Source organism: Pogoniulus pusillus, unplaced genomic scaffold (assembly GCF_015220805.1).
Source record: "Pogoniulus pusillus isolate bPogPus1 unplaced genomic scaffold, bPogPus1.pri scaffold_148_arrow_ctg1, whole genome shotgun sequence".
NCBI lineage: Eukaryota > Metazoa > Chordata > Aves > Piciformes > Lybiidae > Pogoniulus > Pogoniulus pusillus.
The window spans coordinates 16975-39282 of NW_026974581.1; the positions used below are offsets into that span (position 1 = coordinate 16975).

Genomic DNA, 22308 nt, shown 5'->3' on the forward strand with positions numbered 1-22308 from the left:
CTAGCTGCTTTCCTTTGAAGCAGAAACACGTTTACATCCTATCACCATTGCAGAACCATAATAATGCTATTAAGAAAAACCACTCCTTCTGTGTGTAGACCCAGTCAGGAATGGCCTAGCCTGGAATCCCCTACACCATTCTGCAGCTTTCCAGCTCCCTCACACACTGGCAAAAGTAGCTTTCTCCTAGCTCCTTTCCTTTGAAGCAGAAACACGTTTACAGCCTAGCCCCATTGAAGAAACGTAGAAATGCCGTTTAGAAAAAGCACTCCTACTGCTTATAGACCCAGCCAGGAATGAACTAGCCTGGAATCCCCTGCACCATTCTGCAGCTTTCCAGTTCCCTCACACACTGGCAAAAGAAACTTTCTCCTAGCTGCTTTCCTTTGAAGCAGAAACACGTTTACATCCTAGGCCCATTGAAGAACCATAGAAATTCAGTTTAGAAAAAGCAATCCTTCTGCTTATAGACCCAGTCAGGAATGGCCTAGCCTGGAATCCCTTGCACCATTCTCCAGCTTTCCAGCTCCCTCAACACTGGCAAAAAAAACTTTCTCCTAGCTGCTTTCCTTTGAAGGAGAAAAACTTTTACATCGTAGCCCTATTGAAGAAACAAAGAAATTCGGTTTAGAAAAAGCAATCGTTCTGCGTGCAGACCCAGTCAGGAATGACCTAGCCTGGAATCCCTTGCACCATTCTGCACCTTTCCAGCTGCATCACACACTGGCAAAAGAAACTTTCTCCTAGCTGCTTCCTTTGAAGCAGAAACACGTTTACATCCTAGCCCCATTGAAGAACCATAGAAATTCGCTTTACAAAAAGCACTCCTTCTGCGTGTAGACCCAGTCAGGAATGGCCTAGCCTGGAATCCCCTACACCATTCTGCAGCTTTCCAGCTCCCTCACACACTGGCAAAAGAAACTTTCTCCTAGCTGCTTTCCTTTGAAGCAGAAACACGTTTACATCCTAGCCCCATTGAAGAACCATAGAAATGCTGTTTAGAAAAAGCACTCCTTCTGCTTATAGACCCAGCCAGGAATGGCCTAGCCTGGAATCCCCTGCACCATTCTGCAGCTTTCCAGCTGCGTCACACACTGGCAAAAGAAACTTTCTCCTAGCTGCTTTCCTTTGAAGCAGAAACACGTTTACATCCTAGCCCATTGAAGAACCATAGAAATTCGCTTTACAAAAAGCACTCCTTCTGCTTATAGACCCAGCCAGGAATGACCTAGCCTGGAATCCCCTACACCATTCTGCAGCTTTCCAGCTGCCTCACACACTGGCAAAAGAAACTTTCTCCTAGCTGCTTTCCTTTGAAGCAGAAACACGTTTACATCCTAGCCCCATTGAAGAACCATAGAAATTCGCTTTAGAAAAAGCACTCCTTCTGCTTATAGACCCAGTCAGGAATGGCCTAGCCTGGAATCCCCTGCACCATTCTGCAGCTTTCCAGCTGCGTCACACACTGGCAAAAGAAACTTTCTCCTAGCTGCTTTCCTTTGAAGCAGAAACACGTTTACATCCTAGCCCCATTGAAGAACCATAGAAATTCGCTTTACAAAAAGCACTCCTTCTGCTTTTAGACCCAGTCAGGAATGGCCTAGCCTGGAATCCCCTGCACCATTCTGCAGCTTTCCAGCTGCGTCACACACTGGCAAAAGAAACTTTCTCCTAGCTGCTTTCCTTTGAAGCAGAAACACGTTTACATCCTAGCCCCATTGAAGAACCATAGAAATGCCGTTTAGAAAAAGCACTCCTTCTGCTTATAGACCCAGTCAGGAATGCCTAGCCTGGAATCCCCTGCACCATTCTGCAGCTTTCCAGCTGCCTCACACACTGGCAAAAGAAACTTTCTCCTAGCTGCTTTCCTTTGAAGCAGAAACACGTTTACATCCTAGCCCCATTGAAGAACCATAGAAATGCTGTTTAGAAAAAGCACTCCTTCTGCTTATAGACCCAGCCAGGAATGGCCTAGCCTGGAATCTCCTGCACCATTCTGCAGCTTTCCAGCTCCCTCACACACTGGCAAAAGAAACTTTCTCCTAGCTGCTTTCCTTTGAAGCAGAAACACGTTTACATCCTAGCCCCATTGAAGAACCATAGAAATTCGCTTTACAAAAAAGCACTCCTTCTGCTTATAGACCCAGTCAGGAATGACCTAGCCTGGAATCCCCTGCACCATTCTGCAGCTTTCCAGCTCCCTCACACACTGGCAAAAGAAACTTTCTCCTAGCTGCTTTCCTTTGAAGCAGAAACACGTTTACATCCTAGCCCCATTGAAGAAACATAGAAATTCGGTTTAGAAAAAGCAATCCTTCTGCTTATAGACCCAGCCAGGAATGACCTAGCCTGGAATCCCCTGCACCATTCTGCAGCTTTCCAGCTGCCGTCACACACTGGCAAAAGAAACTTTCTCCTAGCTGCTTTCCTTTGAAGCAGAAACACGTTTACATCCTAGCCCCATTGAAGAACCATAGAAATGCCGTTTAGAAAAAGCACTCCTTCTGCTTATAGACCCAGTCAGGAATGGCCTAGCCTGGAATCCCCTGCACCATTCTGCAGCTTTCCAGCTGCGTCACACACTGGCAAAAGAAACTTTCTCCTAGCTGCTTTCCTTTGAAGCAGAAACACGTTTACATCCTAGCCCCATTGAAGAACCATAGAAATTCTGTTTAGAAAAAGCACTCCTTCTGCTTGTAGACCCAGCCAGGAATGGCCTAGCCTGGAATCCCCTGCACCATTCTGCAGCTTTCCAGCTCCCTCACACACTGGCAAAAGAAACTTTCTCCTAGCTGCTTTCCTTTGAAGCAGAAACACGTTTACATCCTAGCCCCATTGAAGAACCATAGAAATTCGTTTAGAAAAAGCAATCCTTCTGCTTATAGACCCAGTCAGGAATGGCCTAGCCTGGAATCCCCTGCACCATTCTGCAGCTTTCCAGCTCCCTCACACACTGGCAAAAGAAACTTTCTCCTAGCTGCTTTCCTTTGAAGCAGAAACACGTTTACATCCTAGCCCCATTGAAGAACCATAGAAATTCGTTTAGAAAAAGCACTCCTTCTGCTTATAGACCCAGCCAGGAATGGCCTAGCCTGGAATCCCCTGCACCATTCTGCAGCTTTCCAGCTGCCTCACACACTGGCAAAAGAAACTTTCTCCTAGCTGCTTTCCTTTGAAGCAGAAACACGTTTACATCCTAGCCCCATTGAAGAACCATAGAAATTCGCTTTAGAAAAAGCACTCCTTCTGCTTATAGACCCAGTCAGGAATGGCCTAGCCTGGAATCCCTACACCATTCTGCAGCTTTCCAGCTGCGTCACACACTGGCAAAAGAAACTTTCTCCTAGCTGCTTTCCTTTGAAGCAGAAACACGTTTACATCCTAGCCCCATTGAAGAACCATAGAAATGCCGTTTAGAAAAAGCACTCCTTCTGCTTATAGACCCAGCCAGGAATGGCCTAGCCTGGAATCCCCTGCACCATTCTGCAGCTTTCCAGCTCCGTCACACACTGGCAAAAGAAACTTTCTCCTAGCTGCTTTCCTTTGAAGCAGAAACACGTTTACATCCTAGCCCCATTGAAGAACCATAGAAATTCCGTTTAGAAAAAGCACTCCTTCTGCTTATAGACCCAGCCAGGAATGGCCTAGCCTGGAATCCCCTGCACCATTCTGCAGCTTTCCAGCTCCCTCACACACTGGCAAAAGAAACTTTCTCCTAGCTGCTTTCCTTTGAAGCAGAAACACGTTTACATCCTAGCCCCATTGAAGAACCATAGAAATTCGCTTTACAAAAAGCACTCCTTCTGCTTATAGACCCAGTCAGGAATGACCTAGCCTGGAATCCCCTGCACCATTCTGCAGCTTTCCAGCTGCGTCACACACTGGCAAAAGAAACTTTCTCCTAGCTGCTTTCCTTTGAAGCAGAAACACGTTTACATCCTAGCCCCATTGAAGAACCATAGAAATGCCGTTTAGAAAAAGCACTCCTTCTGCTTATAGACCCAGCAGGAATGGCCTAGCCTGGAATCCCCTGCACCATTCTGCAGCTTTCCAGCTGCGTCACACACTGGCAAAAGAAACTTTCTCCTAGCTGCTTTCCTTTGAAGCAGAAACACGTTTACATCCTAGCCCCATTGAAGAACCATAGAAATTCCGTTCAGAAAAAGCACTCCTTCTGCTTATAGACCCAGCCAGGAATGGCCTAGCCTGGAATCCCCTGCACCATTCTGCAGCTTTCCAGCTGCGTCACACACTGGCAAAAGAAACTTTCTCCTAGCTGCTTTCCTTTGAAGCAGAAACACGTTTACATCCTAGCCCCATTGAAGAACCATAGAAATTCGCTTTAGAAAAAGCACTCCTTCTGCTTATAGACCCAGTCAGGAATGACCTAGCCTGGAATCCCCTGCACCATTCTGCAGCTTTCCAGCTGCCTCACACACTGGCAAAAGAAACTTTCTCCTAGCTGCTTTCCTTTGAAGCAGAAACACGTTTACATCCTAGCCCCATTGAAGAACCATAGAAATTCCGTTTAGAAAAAGCACTCCTTCTGCTTATAGACCCAGTCAGGAATGACCTAGCCTGGAATCCCCTGCACCATTCTGCAGCTTTCCAGCTGCTCTACACACTGGCAAAAGAAACTTTCTCCTAGCTGCTTTCCTTTGAAGCAGAAACACGTTTACATCCTATCCCCATTGAAGAACCATAGAAATTCGCTTTAGAAAAAGCACTCCTTCTGCTTATAGACCCAGCCAGGAATGGCCTAGCCTGGAATCCCCTACACCATTCTGCAGCTTTCCAGCTCCCTCACACACTGGCAAAAGAAACTTTCTCCTAGCTGCTTTCCTTTGAAGCAGAAACACGTTTACATCCTAGCCCCATTGAAGAACCATAGAAATTCGCTTTACAAAAAGCAATCCTTCTGCTTATAGACCCAGTCAGGAATGCCCTAGCCTGGAATCCCCTGCACCATTCTGCAGCTTTCCAGCTGCGTCACACACTGGCAAAAGAAACTTTCTCCTAGCTGCTTTCCTTTGAAGCAGAAACACGTTTACATCCTAGCCCCATTGAAGAACCATAGAAATGCGTTTAGAAAAAGCACTCCTTCTGCTTATAGACCCAGCCAGGAATGGCCTAGCCTGGAATCCCCTACACCATTCTGCAGCTTTCCAGCTGCCTCACACACTGGCAAAAGAAACTTTCTCCTAGCTGCTTTCCTTTGAAGCAGAAACACGTTTACATCCTAGCCCCATTGAAGAACCATAGAAATTCCGTTTAGAAAAAGCACTCCTTCTGCTTATAGACCCAGCCAGGAATGGCCTAGCCTGGAATCCCCTGCACCATTCTGCAGCTTTCCAGCTGCCTCACACACTGGCAAAAGAAACTTTCTCCTAGCTGCTTTCCTTTGAAGCAGAAACACGTTTACATCCTAGCCCATTGAAGAACCATAGAAATTCGGTTTAGAAAAAGCACTCCTTCTGCTTATAGACCCAGCCAGGAATGGCCTAGCCTGGAATCCCCTGCACCATTCTGCAGCTTTCCAGCTGCCTCACACACTGGCAAAAGAAACTTTCTCCTAGCTGCTTTCCTTTGAAGCAGAAACACGTTTACATCCTAGCCCCATTGAAGAACCATAGAAATGCCGTTTAGAAAAAGCACTCCTTCTGCTTATAGACCCAGGCAGGAATGGCACCTCTCCTGGGAAGCAGGACTGAAAGAACTGGGGCTGTTGAGGCTGCAGAAGAGAAGGCAGAGCTTCGAGCTACGCTGCAGTATCTGAAAGGGACCTGCAGCAAAGCTGGAGGACTGTCTAAAAGGGCCTGTGCTGATACTCTGTGCATTTAAAAGTATTGCAGTGAAGCTGCTCCAAGAAAAACTTTAGAGACTGAAGAAATCAAAAACCAAACTGCCAGATTCCCTCACACAACTTTCTGCATGACCACAGCAAACCCCTTTCACTTCACATCGCTTCTGACACCCACTCTGGGAGCTGTACACTCCTTCTCTCCCTGAAGCCGGGAGAAAGATCTGGTGAACGTGGCAGCACGTGGCAGAGGTTCAAGACTTAAGCAGACACCTGATTGCTATCACAGCTCAGAAACGACTGAGACACATGCCCTCCTCCCAAACCTAGCAGTTAGGAAGTGCTACAGCTGCACCAGATCACACTGGGATCTGCTTCTTGCACAGGATGCAGCAGATTCTGGTCCATAGCTCAGAGAGGATTGCTTAGCTACTGCTGTTTATAAACACGAACCAAAAACAACCACAAAAACAAAGGCTCAGAGCTGGAAACAGTTCTCAGCAGTGCAGCAAAATCCCTTTCTTTTATTCCATAGAGAGGTGCTGCAGTGACCTCAGGGGTTTTTAAGTCAAAAGCTGCTTGCTGGAATCATAGAATCAGTCAGGGTCAGAAGGGACCACAAGGACCTCGATCCAGAGACACTTCACACTAGCCTGAGCCAAAACTAGAACGGTAGGAAAACAGACAAATCACAAAACATAGGACTGCCTTAACTGTCCTACATTGTAACTAGCAGCACCAAGTCCAAATCAATTCAGAGCCTTGGCACTGTTTCTCCTTGAAGATTTTAACCCTGGACACAAAGGAGTCCTGCTCTCAGCCATGGGATTACAATAAAAGTGACTCAAATGACTAAAAAGGGTAACACAAATGCCTTTTACTGACCAATCTCTCTACATGTTCCTATGATGCTCCACTAACTCCCTCCTTCAGAGTGGCTAACAGTCTCCAACAGACACTGCACCAGCAGCTACCTTGAAGATCTGTAACCAGCTGAGTGAAGGGCTGTAAAACAAATTCACCTCCTTCAGAAAGCTTCTCATCAGTTACACAGAGCAGTCAGAGCCTGCTTCCATTCACATCTTTCTTTATCAAGTTCTACTGTGGAGTCAGAACACTTAAAGTCCACTTAGTCACAGGTTAAGTCGACTCTGCTGTTGGTATCCAACCCCATGCTGCTGGCTGAAGCAAAGTATTCCAGGGCGTGAAGGTGAGACTGCAACACGAGAGACCTCCTGTGCCAAGTGCTGCTTTGGGTTTCTGGGGTTGGGATCAGGAGGGGATGGGTGGCAGGTGGCTGACTCCTGCTTTCTGCAAACAGAAACAGGCTAAGGTAATTGTGCACTGCAGGATCTCATTTTGTATTTACCTCTTGATCTCAACCCAGAGGGTTTTTCCTTGGCTGTGTTACTTTTGCCTCACTTCTGTGTTGGAGGGAAACAGGAGGCTAACCCATTACAGCACTGTAAGTTGTTCAGGCACTGGGAAAACAATTCAACAGGCCCCTGTGTTCCAGGAGGTTTATCAAGTAGCCTGCCAACATTTTCAGGTGCTAAAGAACTAATGAACATTCCATTTAGGAAACAGCTCCCTCATCTCATAGCAAGCAAACATTCCCCACTGTCACTAATCCTATAAAAGACTGATAAAAGACTTCATTGAATGGTTTAGGTTGGAAGGGACCTCAAGGATCATCCAGTCCCAACCCTCTGCTCTAGGCAGGGATACCTCCCACTGCAACAGGCTGCTCAAGGCCTCATCCAACCTCAATTCATATTCATTTACACCAAAGCTGAGAAAATAGAAAGGTCTGGGGCAGTTGTTTGGCTTTGGCATCAAACCAATGCACAACAGGTAGAATGGGACTTCTTGGGGAAACTAAACTGTCTTTAGCTATGAGGCTGAGAAAGACTTTTCCTATCTCTTCAGCCTTCATTTCACCTGACTCTGTGTTCAGCTGGGCTGTGTTAGGAGCAGTTCACCACATGCAGCAAGGCCAAGGGGCACTACCTTGATCTCGCTGGTAATGACCAATTCAAAACTCTCCAAACAGTGTTACAGAGTTGTTACCTGCAAAGCTCTTTCAGTCGCACTTGCTCTTTGTTTATCTATTAAAGACAACCAAGAGAACATCCATGGGTTGGGGATTTTCCCCCCCTGTCAATTTCTGAGGGGCCTGGAGTTACAGGCAAGCCCAAACCACCCTAATGCAAACCAAAAGGTCCTCTCTCGTGATGACAATGACCAACAAATGACTCCCTTCAATAAATAAGTGATTTGGGAAATTCCAGAGAGTACTTTTGCTAAACAAGTTAGTCTCTTTTCTTTTCCGTCAGGTCTTTCTGTTGAAGCTCAGCATCTGAAAGCTCTGTACCTCTTCCCTGCCCTCCTGCCGCTGCCCTCCACCTTTCCCCGGGCAGCCCCTGCCATCCTCCCCCACTCTCTGCCTTCCCCCGGGCAGTCTCTGCTGCTTTCCTCCTCCTCCTCTCCACTCTACGTTACCAGCTTCTGCTCCATTACCAGTTCCATTACCAGCTGCTGCTGCTGGTCCATTACCAGCTCCAGTTGGTGCTCCTGCTCCATCTTTGCCTCCATCGCAGAACCCAGAGCAAAACCCTCGAGGATCCAACCTCCTAGAGAAACCTCAGCCTCAGTAACAACACAGACTTAGCACCCGTGAGCTAAGGGGGATGTTGCAGTGGGTCAGTAGCCCAGCCCTAAGGTGGCCCTAGCTAGCCGGGGGGCCAGCCAGGCCCCCCGGCCTTTGAAACCCTCCACCACACACCCGGTGCTCACCCGTGCGCACTCACCTGGGATGCCAGGCGGAGGATCCCTTGGCCCGCAATGGGCCCAGCTTGGGGCTGGGCTCCTCCTGCTCTGCTTATAAAGGGCACTGAGCAGGGAGGGCAAAGTGGCCACAGCTGGGGTGGGAGGAGACTTCAATTGACCTCCCCTTTTTAAGTTGCCCCAGGAGAGGCAGAAGCCTTTGGCTGCTCCCCTTTGCGGGGGTAGGTTGGCTGTGTCCTTTGTGGGGTGGTGTTTTGGCTGTGTGCTTTGTGGGGTGCTTTTGCTTTTCTCTAAGCCACTCCTCCCCTCTGCTCTGCTTGGGATTTCTGTTCCTCCTTGGTATGCTGTGCTGAAAGCTGTGCTTGAAGTTGTGCTGTTTCCTTCATGAGAGAGGTTTGCTTTTGTGCTTCCTGCCTTGCTCCTCTCTTGTTTTCACCTGTTGGGGGCCAGAATCTCCCTTCCTCTTGTTGCAGCCTGGCAGCAAGAGTCAGAGTCCCTACAGCATCTCGTTGCCTCCTTTGCCCTTTGCTTGCTGAGACAGCACAGCTCTGGCCTCTGGTGTGGCTCTCGTTATTGTGGGGGGGAGAGCGAAGAGGGGGGTGGGGGGGAGAGCGAAGAGGGGGGGCGGGGGGGGAGAGAGGAGGGGGGGGCGAGAGCGAAGAGGGGGGGAGAGAAGAGGTGGGGGGGGGAGTGAAGAGGAGGGGGGGGAGCTGTTTAGTCGGGGGAAGAGAAGGGATCTCATGAACGTCTATACATTACCAAGGGGCAGGGGTCAGCACCAAGGGCCCAGCTGCTGCTTGGTGGTGCTCAGCACTAGGACAAGTAACAACAGACAGAAGCTGCTCCGCCTCAACAGGAGCAGAGATTTCTTGTCTGGGAGGCTGACAGAGGACTGGGACAGACTGAAACCAAAACATTGCTCAGAACACAAAAGAACCTCTGAAGCCATGGCAAAAAGCTCAAGGAAAAGAGGTTGGATTTTCATTATTCTGTCCCTTAAAATATGTCAGACTAACAGCAGAGTGAAAAATGTGAAATTCATGCAGGTGGAACAGTTAGAACTGTGGCAGACATGACTGGCTGTTTTAATCAAGAAGTTCATTTGGTTTAAGCCTAGTTCTAAATAGTGACAATAGATACACTAGGCACAGCATGGCAACAAGCTTACATCAAAGCATTTCCAAAGCCTCTGCAACTAAGTCCTTCTTGACTGACAAGAGCATCACCTCACTGAATAAGCAATGAACTCTACCATTACAGCAGCCTTGGCCTCATAGATGACTCTCTTGCTTCGTTGCAGAAGTCCATCACCAGCCTGTGCCTGCAATGTCAAATGGAACCATGTCAAAACTGCTGACACTTTGCAGTTATGATCCCAACAGTTCATTCCTCAGACCTCCCAACCCTTAAGTCCCTTAAGAAGGAAGTGAAAAGCAATTGCTCTTGCATTTCATGCTGCCCAGACGCTCCCAGCTCCTCCAGTAAGGCTAAGCATTCCAACAGGCTCAGGCCAAACTCTCCCACAGTTGTTTGAGACCATCACAGCAAACTAACAGCAAGTTGCTGCTCTACTCTCAGACCACAGAGGCTGCCTAGGGAGTCGCCATCCCTGCAGCTGCTCAAGAAAAGCCTGGATGAGGCACTTAGTGCCATGGCCTAGCTGACTGGAGAGGGCTGGGGGCTAGGTTGGGCTGGATGAGCTTGGAGGTCTCTTCCAACCTGGCTGATTCCACGATTCTAAGTGTACAAATACCCCAGCTGTGTGCTTTGAACCTTGTAAATAAGCTTTCTGCAGAGACTGAATGATAAGAAACAGGTTGGTTGTAGTTATTAACAACCTTTGCCTGGATACCAACATTAATATTGATTATTAATTGTGCATCACTCATAACGCACCCATTCCATGGCTCCTGGAGTTCCCACAGTGAGAACAGCAAAGGATGGCACACCCCAAGCACTCCTCACCACGTATTCACTGCCAGCACCCAACACGGGAAGACAGCCAGGACAGGAAGATAAATCACACGGCGTAACAATCGGAGCCACCGCAGCTAAGGGGGGAAAAACCAAACACCAACCAATATATCTCAAGCCACAACAAAGACTTACTTCAGCAGCACCATCCAAGATATCCTTCATGAACTTAACCATGTCCTCTGTCTTCTCAAGGTGTCTGTCTGGCAGCAAACACTGCTGGTTGGAGGCATTCAAGGCGACGGTAGTACGGATGGTCAGCTCGCTGGCAATGGAAAGCAGATGGGTTACAGGTTTGAAGAGCCACAGTGTAAAACACTGCAAAGCAAAGAATTCCTACAGCATGTCAGAGGGCGCTCAGTAAGCTTCTCCCTGTGTGTGTTCCCTTAAAGGCAAGAGGGGAAGGGGGAAGAGAATGGTACAAAAAAGCTTCTCAGCAGTACTTTGTCCCCTCACATCCGTGCAGGCAACGCGATCGAAGCTTATTGCATTTCACACCCCCACAGGTAGCTCATGACTTCCCCAGCAGCAAGAGATCACAGACAGGAACCTTGCACATGAAACGTACTACTAAGGTAACACAGGAAGTCTTTCAGCATGCAAAGGCAAAAGCACAACCCAAAACATTCCACATGGCCACAGTCCAGCTGAAGAACGAAAAACTGCTGGAACCAGTTCAGAGCAGGACCACGAGGATGAGCCAAGGGCTGGAGCACTTCTAAGAGGATAGGCTGAGGGAGCTGGGGCTGCTCAGCCTGAAGGGGACAAGACTCCAGGGAGACTTTAAAGCTACCTCCCAGTACCTGAAGGGAACCTGCAGCAGGAAGGCTGCAGAGAGACTTTTTCCATAAGGGTGTCTAAAGACAGGGCAAGGGGAATGGTTTGAAGCTGAGGGAGAGCAGAACCATAGAAATTCGCTTTACAAAAAGCACTCATTCTGCTTATAGACCCAGTCAGGAATGACCTAGCCTGGAATCCTCTGCACCATTCTGCAGCTTTCCAGCTGCGTCACACACTGGCAAAAGAAACTTTCTCCTAGCTGCTTTCCTTTGAAGCAGAAACACGTTTACATCCTAGCCCCATTGAAGAACCATAGAAATGCCGTTTAGAAAAAGCACTCCTTCTGCTTATAGACCCAGCCAGGAATGGCCTAGCCTGGAATCCCCTGCACCATTCTGCAGCTTTCCAGCTCCCTCACACACTGGCAAAAGAAACTTTCTCCTAGCTGCTTTCCTTTGAAGCAGAAACACGTTTACATCCTAGCCCCATTGAAGAACCATAGAAATGCCGTTTAGAAAAAGCACTCCTTCTGCTTATAGACCCAGCCAGGAATGACCTAGCCTGGAATCCCCTGCACCATTCTGCAGCTTTCCAGCTCCCTCACACACTGGCAAAAGAAACTTTCTCCTAGCTGCTTTCCTTTGAAGCAGAAACACGTTTACATCCTAGCCCCATTGAAGAACCATAGAAATTCGGTTAAGAAAAAGCACTCCTTCTGCTTATAGACCCAGTCAGGAATGACCTAGCCTGGAATCCCCTGCACCATTCTGCAGCTTTCCAGCTGCGTCACACACTGGCAAAAGAAACTTTCTCCTAGCTGCTTTCCTTTGAAGCAGAAACACGTTTACATCCTAGCCCCATTGAAGAACCATAGAAATGCGCTTTAGAAAAAGCACTCCTTCTGCTTATAGACCCAGTCAGGAATGGCCTAGCCTGGAATCCCCTGCACCATTCTGCAGCTTTCCAGCTGCGTCACACACTGGCAAAAGAAACTTTCTCCTAGCTGCTTTCCTTTGAAGCAGAAACACGTTTACATCCTAGCCCCATTGAAGAACCATAGAAATGCCTTTTAGAAAAAGCACTCCTTCTGCTTATAGACCCAGCCAGGAATGGCCTAGCCTGGAATCCCCTGCACCATTCTGCAGCTTTCCAGCTCCCTCACACACTGGCAAAAGAAACTTTCTCCTAGCTGCTTTCCTTTGAAGCAGAAACACGTTTACATCCTAGCCCCATTGAAGAACCATAGAAATTCGCTTTAGAAAAAGCACTCCTTCTGCTTATAGACCCAGTCAGGAATGGCCTAGCCTGGAATCCCCTGCACCATTCTGCAGCTTTCCAGCTCCCTCACACACTGGCAAAAGAAACTTTCTCCTAGCTGCTTTCCTTTGAAGCAGAAACACGTTTACATCCTAGCCCCATTGAAGAACCATAGAAATGCCGTTTAGAAAAAGCACTCCTTCTGCTTATAGACCCAGCCAGGAATGGCCTAGCCTGGAATCCCCTGCACCATTCTGCAGCTTTCCAGCTGCCTCACACACTGGCAAAAGAAACTTTCTCCTAGCTGCTTTCCTTTGAAGCAGAAACACGTTTACATCCTAGCCCCATTGAAGAACCATAGAAATGCGTTTAGAAAAAGCAATCCTTCTGCTTATAGACCCAGTCAGGAATGACCTAGCCTGGAATCCCCTGCACCATTCTGCAGCTTTCCAGCTGCCTCACACACTGGCAAAAGAAACTTTCTCCTAGCTGCTTTCCTTTGAAGCAGAAACACGTTTACATCCTAGCCCCATTGAAGAACCATAGAAATGCCGTTTAGAAAAAGCAATCCTTCTGCTTATAGACCCAGCCAGGAATGGCCTAGCCTGGAATCCCCTGCACCATTCTGCAGCTTTCCAGCTGCATCACACACTGGCAAAAGAAACTTTCTCCTAGCTGCTTTCCTTTGAAGCAGAAACACGTTTACATCCTAGCCCCATTGAAGAACCATAGAAATTCGCTTTACAAAAAGCACTCCTTCTGCTTATAGACCCAGTCAGGAATGACCTAGCCTGGAATCCCCTACACCATTCTGCAGCTTTCCAGCTGCGTCACACACTGGCAAAAGAAACTTTCTCCTAGCTGCTTTCCTTTGAAGCAGAAACACGTTTACATCCTATCCCCATTGAAGAAACATAGAAATTCGTTTAGAAAAAGCACTCCTTCTGCTTATAGACCCAGTCAGGAATGGCCTAGCCTGGAATCCCCTGCACCATTCTGCAGCTTTCCAGCTCCCTCACACACTGGCAAAAGAAACTTTCTCCTAGCTGCTTTCCTTTGAAGCAGAAACACGTTTACATCCTAGCCCCATTGAAGAACCATAGAAATTCGCTTTAGAAAAAGCACTCCTTCTGCTTATAGACCCAGCCAGGAATGACCTAGCCTGGAATCCCCTGCACCATTCTGCAGCTTTCCAGCTGCGTCACACACTGGCAAAAGAAACTTTCTCCTAGCTGCTTTCCTTTGAAGCAGAAACACGTTTACATCCTAGCCCCATTGAAGAACCATAGAAATGCCGTTTAGAAAAAGCACTCCTTCTGCTTATAGACCCAGTCAGGAATGGCCTAGCCTGGAATCCCCTGCACCATTCTGCAGCTTTCCAGCTCCCTCACACACTGGCAAAAGAAACTTTCTCCTAGCTGCTTTCCTTTGAAGCAGAAACACGTTTACATCCTAGCCCCATTGAAGAACCATAGAAATTCGCTTTACAAAAAGCACTCCTTCTGCTTATAGACCCAGTCAGGAATGACCTAGCCTGGAATCCCTGCACCATTCTGCAGCTTTCCAGCTGCCTCACACACTGGCAAAAGAAACTTTCTCCTAGCTGCTTTCCTTTGAAGCAGAAACACGTTTACATCCTAGCCCCATTGAAGAACCATAGAAATGCCGTTTAGAAAAAGCACTCCTTCTGCTTATAGACCCAGTCAGGAATGACCTAGCCTGGAATCCCCTGCACCATTCTGCAGCTTTCCAGCCCCTCACACACTGGCAAAAGAAACTTTCTCCTAGCTGCTTTCCTTTGAAGCAGAAACACGTTTACATCCTAGCCCCATTGAAGAACCATAGAAATTCGCTTTAGAAAAAGCACTCCTTCTGCTTATAGACCCATCAGGAATGGCCTAGCCTGGAATCCCCTGCACCATTCTGCAGCTTTCCAGCTCCCTCACACACTGGCAAAAGAAACTTTCTCCTAGCTGCTTTCCTTTGAAGCAGAAACACGTTTACATCCTAGCCCCTTTGAAGAACCATAGAAATTCGCTTTAGAAAAAGCACTCCTTCTGCTTATAGACCCAGCCAGGAATGGCCTAGCCTGGAATCCCCTGCACCATTCTGCAGCTTTCCAGCTGCGTCACACACTGGCAAAAGAAACTTTCTCCTAGCTGCTTTCCTTTGAAGCAGAAACACGTTTACATCCTAGCCCCATTGAAGAACCATAGAAATTCCGTTTAGAAAAAGCACTCCTTCTGCTTATAGACCCAGTCAGGAATGGCCTAGCCTGGAATCCCCTGCACCATTCTGCAGCTTTCCAGCTCCGTCACACACTGGCAAAAGAAACTTTCTCCTAGCTGCTTTCCTTTGAAGCAGAAACACGTTTACATCCTAGCCCCATTGAAGAACCATAGAAATTCGCTTTAGAAAAAGCACTCCTTCTGCTTATAGACCCAGTCAGGAATGACCTAGCCTGGAATCCCCTGCACCGTTCTGCAGCTTTCCACCTCCGTCACACACTGGCAAAAGAAACTTTCTCCTAGCTGCTTTCCTTTGAAGCAGAAACACGTTTACATCCTAGCCCCATTGAAGAACCATAGAAATTCGCTTTACAAAAAGCACTCCTTCTGCTTATAGACCCAGTCAGGAATGACCTAGCCTGGAATCCCCTGCACCATTCTGCAGCTTTCCAGCTGCGTCACACACTGGCAAAAGAAACTTTCTCCTAGCTGCTTTCCTTTGAAGCAGAAACACGTTTACATCCTAGCCCCATTGAAGAACCATAGAAATTCGCTTTACAAAAAGCACTCCTTCTGCTTATAGACCCAGTCAGGAATGGCCTAGCCTGGAATCCCCTGCACCATTCTGCAGCTTTCCAGCTCCCTCACACACTGGCAAAAGAAACTTTCTCCTAGCTGCTTTCCTTTGAAGCAGAAACACGTTTACATCCTAGCCCCATTGAAGAACCATAGAAATTCGCTTTAGAAAAAGCACTCCTTCTGCTTATAGACCCAGTCAGGAATGGCCTAGCCTGGAATCCCCTGCACCATTCTGCAGCTTTCCAGCTGCGTCACACACTGGCAAAAGAAACTTTCTCCTAGCTGCTTTCCTTTGAAGCAGAAACACGTTTACATCCTAGCCCCATTGAAGAACCATAGAAATTCGCTTTAGAAAAAGCACTCCTTCTGCTTATAGACCCAGTCAGGAATGACCTAGCCTGGAATCCCCTGCACCATTCTGCAGCTTTCCAGCTGCCTCACACACTGGCAAAAGAAACTTTCTCCTAGCTGCTTTCCTTTGAAGCAGAAACACGTTTACATCCTAGCCCCATTGAAGAACCATAGAAATTCGCTTTAGAAAAAGCACTCCTTCTGCTTATAGACCCAGCAGGAATGGCCTAGCCTGGAATCCCCTGCACCATTCTGCAGCTTTCCAGCTCCTCACACACTGGCAAAAGAAACTTTCTCCTAGCTGCTTTCCTTTGAAGCAGAAACACGTTTACATCCTAGCCCCATTGAAGAACCATAGAAATGCCGTTTAGAAAAAGCACTCCTTCTGCTTATAGACCCAGCCAGGAATGGCCTAGCCTGGAATCCCCTGCACCATTCTGCAGCTTTCCAGCTCCCTCACACACTGGCAAAAGAAACTTTCTCCTAGCTGCTTTCCTTTGAAGCAGAAACACGTTTACATCCTAGCCCCATTGAAGAACCATAGAAATTCGTTTAGAAAAAGCACTCCTTCTGCTTATAGACCCAGCCAGGAATGGCCTAGCCTGGAATCCCCTGCACCATTCTGCAGCTTTCCAGCTCCTCACACACTGGCAAAAGAAACTTTCTCCTAGCTGCTTTCCTTTGAAGCAGAAACACGTTTACATCCTAGCCCCATTGAAGAACCATAGAAATGCCGTTTAGAAAAAGCACTCCTTCTGCTTATAGACCCAGCCAGGAATGGCCTAGCTTGGAATCCCCTGCACCATTCTGCAGCTTTCCAGCTCCCTCACACACTGGCAAAAGAAACTTTCTCCTAGCTGCTTTCCTTTGAAGCAGAAACACGTTTACATCCTAGCCCCATTGAAGAACCATAGAAATGCCGTTTAGAAAAAGCACTCCTTCTGCTTATAGACCCAGCCAGGAATGGCCTAGCCTGGAATCCCCTGCACCATTCTGCAGCTTTCCAGCTCCCTCACACACTGGCAAAAGAAACTTTCTCCTAGCTGCTTTCCTTTGAAGCAGAAACACGTTTACATCCTAGCCCCATTGAAGAACCATAGAAATGCCGTTTAGAAAAAGCACTCCTTCTGCTTATAGACCCAGCCAGGAATGGCCTAGCCTGGAATCCCCTGCACCATTCTGCAGCTTTCCAGCTGCCTCACACACTGGCAAAAGAAACTTTCTCCTAGCTGCTTTCCTTTGAAGCAGAAACACGTTTACCTCCTAGGCCCACTATAGAACCATAGAAATGCCGTTTAGAAAAAGCACTCCTTCTGCTTATAGACCCAGTCAGGTATGGCCTAGCCTGGAATCCCCTGCACCATTCTGCAGCTTTCCAGCTCCCTCACACACTGGCAAAAGAAACTTTCTCCTAGCTGCTTTCCTTTGAAGCAGATACACGTTTACATCCTAGCCCCATTGAAGAACCATAGAAATTCCGTTTAGAAAAAGCACTCCTTCTGCTTATAGACCCAGCCAGGAATGGCCTAGCCTGGAATCCCCTGCACCATTCTGCAGCTTTCCAGCTCCCTCACACACTGGCAAAAGAAACTTTCTCCTAGCTGCTTTCCTTTGAAGCAGAAACACGTTTACATCCTAGCCCCATTGAAGAACCATAGAAATGCCGTTTAGAAAAAGCACTCCTTCTGCTTATAGACCCAGCCAGGAATGGCCTAGCCTGGAATCCCCTGCACCATTCTGCAGCTTTCCAGCTCCCTCACACACTGGCAAAAGAAACTTTCTCCTAGCTGCTTTCCTTTGAAGCAGAAACACGTTTACATCCTAGCCCCATTGAAGAACCATAGAAATGCCGTTTAGAAAAAGCACTCCTTCTGCTTATAGACCCAGCCAGGAATGGCCTAGCCTGGAATCCCCTGCACCATTCTGCAGCTTTCCAGCTGCCTCACACACTGGCAAAAGAAACTTTCTCCTAGCTGCTTTCCTTTGAAGCAGAAACACGTTTACATCCTAGCCCCATTGAAGAACCATAGAAATTCGCTTTAGAAAAAGCACTCCTTCTGCTTATAGACCCAGTCAGGAATGGCCTAGCCTGGAATCCCCTGCACCATTCTGCAGCTTTCCAGCTGCGTCACACACTGGCAAAAGAAACTTTCTCCTAGCTGCTTTCCTTTGAAGCAGAAACACGTTTACATCCTAGCCCCATTGAAGAACCATAGAAATGCCGTTTAGAAAAAGCACTCCTTCTGCTTATAGACCCAGTCAGGAATGGCCTAGCCTGGAATCCCCTGCACCATTCTGCAGCTTTCCAGCTCCCTCACACACTGGCAAAAGAAACTTTCTCCTAGCTGCTTTCCTTTGAAGCAGAAACACGTTTACATCCTAGCCCCATTGAAGAACCATAGAAATTCGCTTTAGAAAAAGCACTCCTTCTGCTTATAGACCCAGTCAGGAATGGCCTAGCCTGGAATCCCCTGCACCATTCTGCAGCTTTCCAGCTGCCGTCACACACTGGCAAAAGAAACTTTCTCCTAGCTGCTTTCCTTTGAAGCAGAAACACGTTTACATCCTAGCCCCATTGAAGAACCATAGAAATGCCGTTTAGAAAAAGCACTCCTTCTGCTTATAGACCCAGCCAGGAATGGCCTAGCCTGGAATCCCCTGCACCATTCTGCAGCTTTCCAGCTCCCTCACACACTGGCAAAAGAAACTTTCTCCTAGCTGCTTTCCTTTGAAGCAGAAACACGTTTACATCCTAGCCCCATTGAAGAACCATAGAAATTCGTTTAGAAAAAGCACTCCTTCTGCTTATAGACCCAGCCAGGAATGGCCTAGCCTGGAATCCCCTGCACCATTCTGCAGCTTTCCAGCTGCCTCACACACTGGCAAAAGAAACTTTCTCCTAGCTGCTTTCCTTTGAAGCAGAAACACGTTTACATCCTAGCCCCATTGAAGAACCATAGAAATGCCGTCTAGAAAAAGCACTCCTTCTGCGTATAGACCCAGTCAGGAATGGCCTAGCCTGGAATCCCCTGCACCATTCTGCAGCTTTCCAGCTCCCTCACACACTGGCAAAAGAAACTTTCTCCTAGCTGCTTTCCTTTGAAGCAGAAACACGTTTACATCCTAGCCCCATTGAAGAACCATAGAAATTCCGTTTAGAAAAAGCACTCCTTCTGCTTATAGACCCAGCCAGGAATGGCCTAGCCTGGAATCCCCTGCACCATTCTGCAGCTTTCCAGCTCCCTCACACACTGGCAAAAGAAACTTTCTCCTAGCTGCTTTCCTTTGAAGCAGAAACACGTTTACATCCTAGCCCCATTGAAGAACCATAGAAATGCCGTTTAGAAAAAGCACTCCTTCTGCTTATAGACCCAGCCAGGAATGGCCTAGCCGGGAATCCCCTGCACCATTCTGCAGCTTTCCAGCTCCGTCATACAGTGCCAAAAGAAACTTTCTCCTAGCTGCTTTCCTTTGAAGCAGAAACACGTTTACATCCTAGCCCCATTGAAGAACCATAGAAATGCCGTTTAGAAAAAGCACTCCTTCTGCTTATAGACCCAGCCAGGAATGGCCTAGCCTGGAATCCCCTGCACCATTCTGCAGCTTTCCAGCTCCCTCACACACTGGCAAAAGAAACTTTCTCCTAGCTGCTTTCCTTTGAAGCAGAAACACGTTTACATCCTAGCCCCATTGAAGAACCATAGAAATTCGGTTTACAAAAAGCACTCCTTCTGCTTATAGACGCAGTCAGGAATGACCGAGCCTGGAATCCCCTGCACCATTCTGCAGCTTTCCAGCTCCCTCACACACTGGCAAAAGAAACTTTCTCCTAGCTGCTTTCCTTTGAAGCAGAAACACGTTTACATCCTAGCCCCATTGAAGAACCATAGAAATGCCGTTTAGAAAAAGCACTCCTTCTGCTTATAGACCCAGCCAGGAATGGCCTAGCCTGGAATCCCCTGCACCATTCTGCAGCTTTCCAGCTCCCTCACACACTGGCAAAAGAAACTTTCTCCTAGCTGCTTTCCTTTGAAGCAGAAACACGTTTACATCCTAGCCCCATTGAAGAACCATAGAAATGCCATTTAGAAAAAGCACTCCTTCTGCTTATAGACCCAGTCAGGAATGGCCTAGCCTGGAATCCCCTGCACCATTCTGCAGCTTTCCAGCTCCCTCACACACTGGCAAAAGAAACTTTCTCCTAGCTGCTTTCCTTTGAAGCAGAAACACGTTTACATCCTAGCCCCATTGAAGAACCATAGAAATGCCGTTTAGAAAAAGCATTCCTTCTGCTTATAGACCCAGCCAGGAATGGCCTAGCCTGGAATCCCCTGCACCATTCTGCAGCTTTCCAGCTCCCTCACACACTGGCAAAAGAAACTTTCTCCTAGCTGCTTTCCTTTGAAGCAGAAACACGTTTACATCCTAGCCCCATTGAAGAACCATAGAAATGCCGTTTAGAAAAAGCACTCCTTCTGCTTATAGACCCAGTCAGGAATGGCCTAGCCTGGAATCCCCTGCACCATTCTGCAGCTTTCCAGCTCCCTCACACACTGGCAAAAGAAACTTTCTCCTAGCTGCTTTCCTTTGAAGCAGAAACACGTTTACATCCTAGCCCCATTGAAGAACCATAGAAATGCCGTTTAGAAAAAGCACTCCTTCTGCTTATAGACCCAGCCAGGAATGGCCTAGCCTGGAATCCCCTGCACCATTCTGCAGCTTTCCAGCTCCCTCACACACTGGCAAAAGAAACTTTCTCCTAGCTGCTTTCCTTTGAAGCAGAAACACGTTTACATCCTAGCCCCATTGAAGAACCATAGAAATTCCGTTTAGAAAAAGCACTCCTTCTGCTTATAGACCCAGTCAGGAATGGCCTAGCCTGGAATCCCCTGCACCATTCTGCAGCTTTCCAGCTCCCTCACACACTGGCAAAAGAAACTTTCTCCTAGCTGCTTTCCTTTGAAGCAGAAACACGTTTACATCCTAGCCCCATTGAAGAACCATAGAAATGCCGTTTAGAAAAAGCACTCCTTCTGCTTATAGACCCAGCCAGGAATGGCCTAGCCTGGAATCCCCTGCACCATTCTGCAGCTTTCCAGCTCCCTCACACACTGGCAAAAGAAACTTTCTCCTAGCTGCTTTCCTTTGAAGCAGAAACACGTTTACATCCTAGCCCCATTGAAGAACCATAGAAATGCCGTTTAGAAAAAGCACTCCTTCTGCTTATAGACCCAGCCAGGAATGGCCTAGCCTGGAATCCCCTGCACCATTCTGCAGCTTTCCAGCTCCCTCACACACTGGCAAAAGAAACTTTCTCCTAGCTGCTTTCCTTTGAAGCAGAAACACGTTTACATCCTAGCCCCATTGAAGAACCATAGAAATTCGCTTTAGAAAAAGCACTCCTTCTGCTTATAGACCCAGTCAGGAATGGCCTAGCCTGGAATCCCCTGCACCATTCTGCAGCTTTCCAGCTCCCTCACACACTGGCAAAAGAAACTTTCTCCTAGCTGCTTTCCTTTGAAGCAGAAACACGTTTACATCCTAGCCCCATTGAAGAACCATAGAAATGCCGTTTAGAAAAAGCACTCCTTCTGCTTATAGACCCAGCCAGGAATGGCCTAGCCTGGAATCCCCTGCACCATTCTGCAGCTTTCCAGCTCCCTCACACACTGGCAAAAGAAACTTTCTCCTAGCTGCTTTCCTTTGAAGCAGAAACACGTTTACATCCTAGCCCCATTGAAGAACCATAGAAATGCCGTTTAGAAAAAGCACTCCTTCTGCTTATAGACCCAGCCAGGAATGGCCTAGCCTGGAATCCCCTGCACCATTCTGCAGCTTTCCAGCTCCCTCACACACTGGCAAAAGAAACTTTCTCCTAGCTGCTTTCCTTTGAAGCAGAAACACGTTTACATCCTAGCCCCATTGAAGAACCATAGAAATGCCGTTTAGAAAAAGCACTCCTTCTGCTTATAGACCCAGCCAGGAATGGCCTAGCCTGGAATCCCCTGCACCATTCTGCAGCTTTCCAGCTCCCTCACACACTGGCAAAAGAAACTTTCTCCTAGCTGCTTTCCTTTGAAGCAGAAACACGTTTACATCCTAGCCCCATTGAAGAACCATAGAAATGCCGTTTAGAAAAAGCACTCCTTCTGCTTATAGACCCAGCCAGGAATGGCCTAGCCTGGAATCCCCTGCACCATTCTGCAGCTTTCCAGCTCCCTCACACACTGGCAAAAGAAACTTTCTCCTAGCTGCTTTCCTTTGAAGCAGAAACACGTTTACATCCTAGCCCCATTGAAGAACCATAGAAATGCCGTTTAGAAAAAGCACTCCTTCTGCTTATAGACCCAGCCAGGAATGGCCTAGCCTGGAATCCCCTGCACCATTCTGCAGCTTTCCAGCTCCCTCACACACTGGCAAAAGAAACTTTCTCCTAGCTGCTTTCCTTTGAAGCAGAAACACGTTTACATCCTAGCCCCATTGAAGAACCATAGAAATTCGCTTTAGAAAAAGCACTCCTTCTGCTTATAGACCCAGTCAGGAATGGCCTAG

The 22308-nt window shown here is 47.7% G+C and overlaps 1 protein-coding gene across 9 annotated transcripts; it reads right to left on the reverse strand.

The window, feature by feature from the left end:
- Window positions 1–6662: 6662 nt before the first annotated feature.
- Window positions 6663–11091, reverse strand: LOC135173935 (protein disulfide-isomerase TMX3-like). Of its 9 annotated transcripts, none has more exons than XR_010301565.1 (7): window positions 11060–11091; window positions 10697–10826; window positions 9840–9908; window positions 8611–9489; window positions 8333–8433; window positions 7871–7908; window positions 6663–7111 (listed from the first exon to the last, which is right to left on the reverse strand). XR_010301565.1 is itself a non-coding variant. In XM_064141148.1 (5 exons), exons 1-5 carry the CDS (start codon window positions 11074–11076, stop codon window positions 6934–6936), a joined length of 432 nt encoding a protein of 143 aa, XP_063997218.1. In that variant the 5' UTR covers window positions 11077–11091; the 3' UTR covers window positions 6663–6933. The 9 variants fall into 9 exon arrangements, 2 of the variants coding, with proteins under 2 accessions (XP_063997218.1, XP_063997219.1); XR_010301562.1 differs by having other exon boundaries at window positions 8321–8433; XR_010301561.1 differs by having other exon boundaries at window positions 7871–7976; window positions 8222–8433.
- Window positions 11092–22308: the final 11217 nt, after the last annotated feature.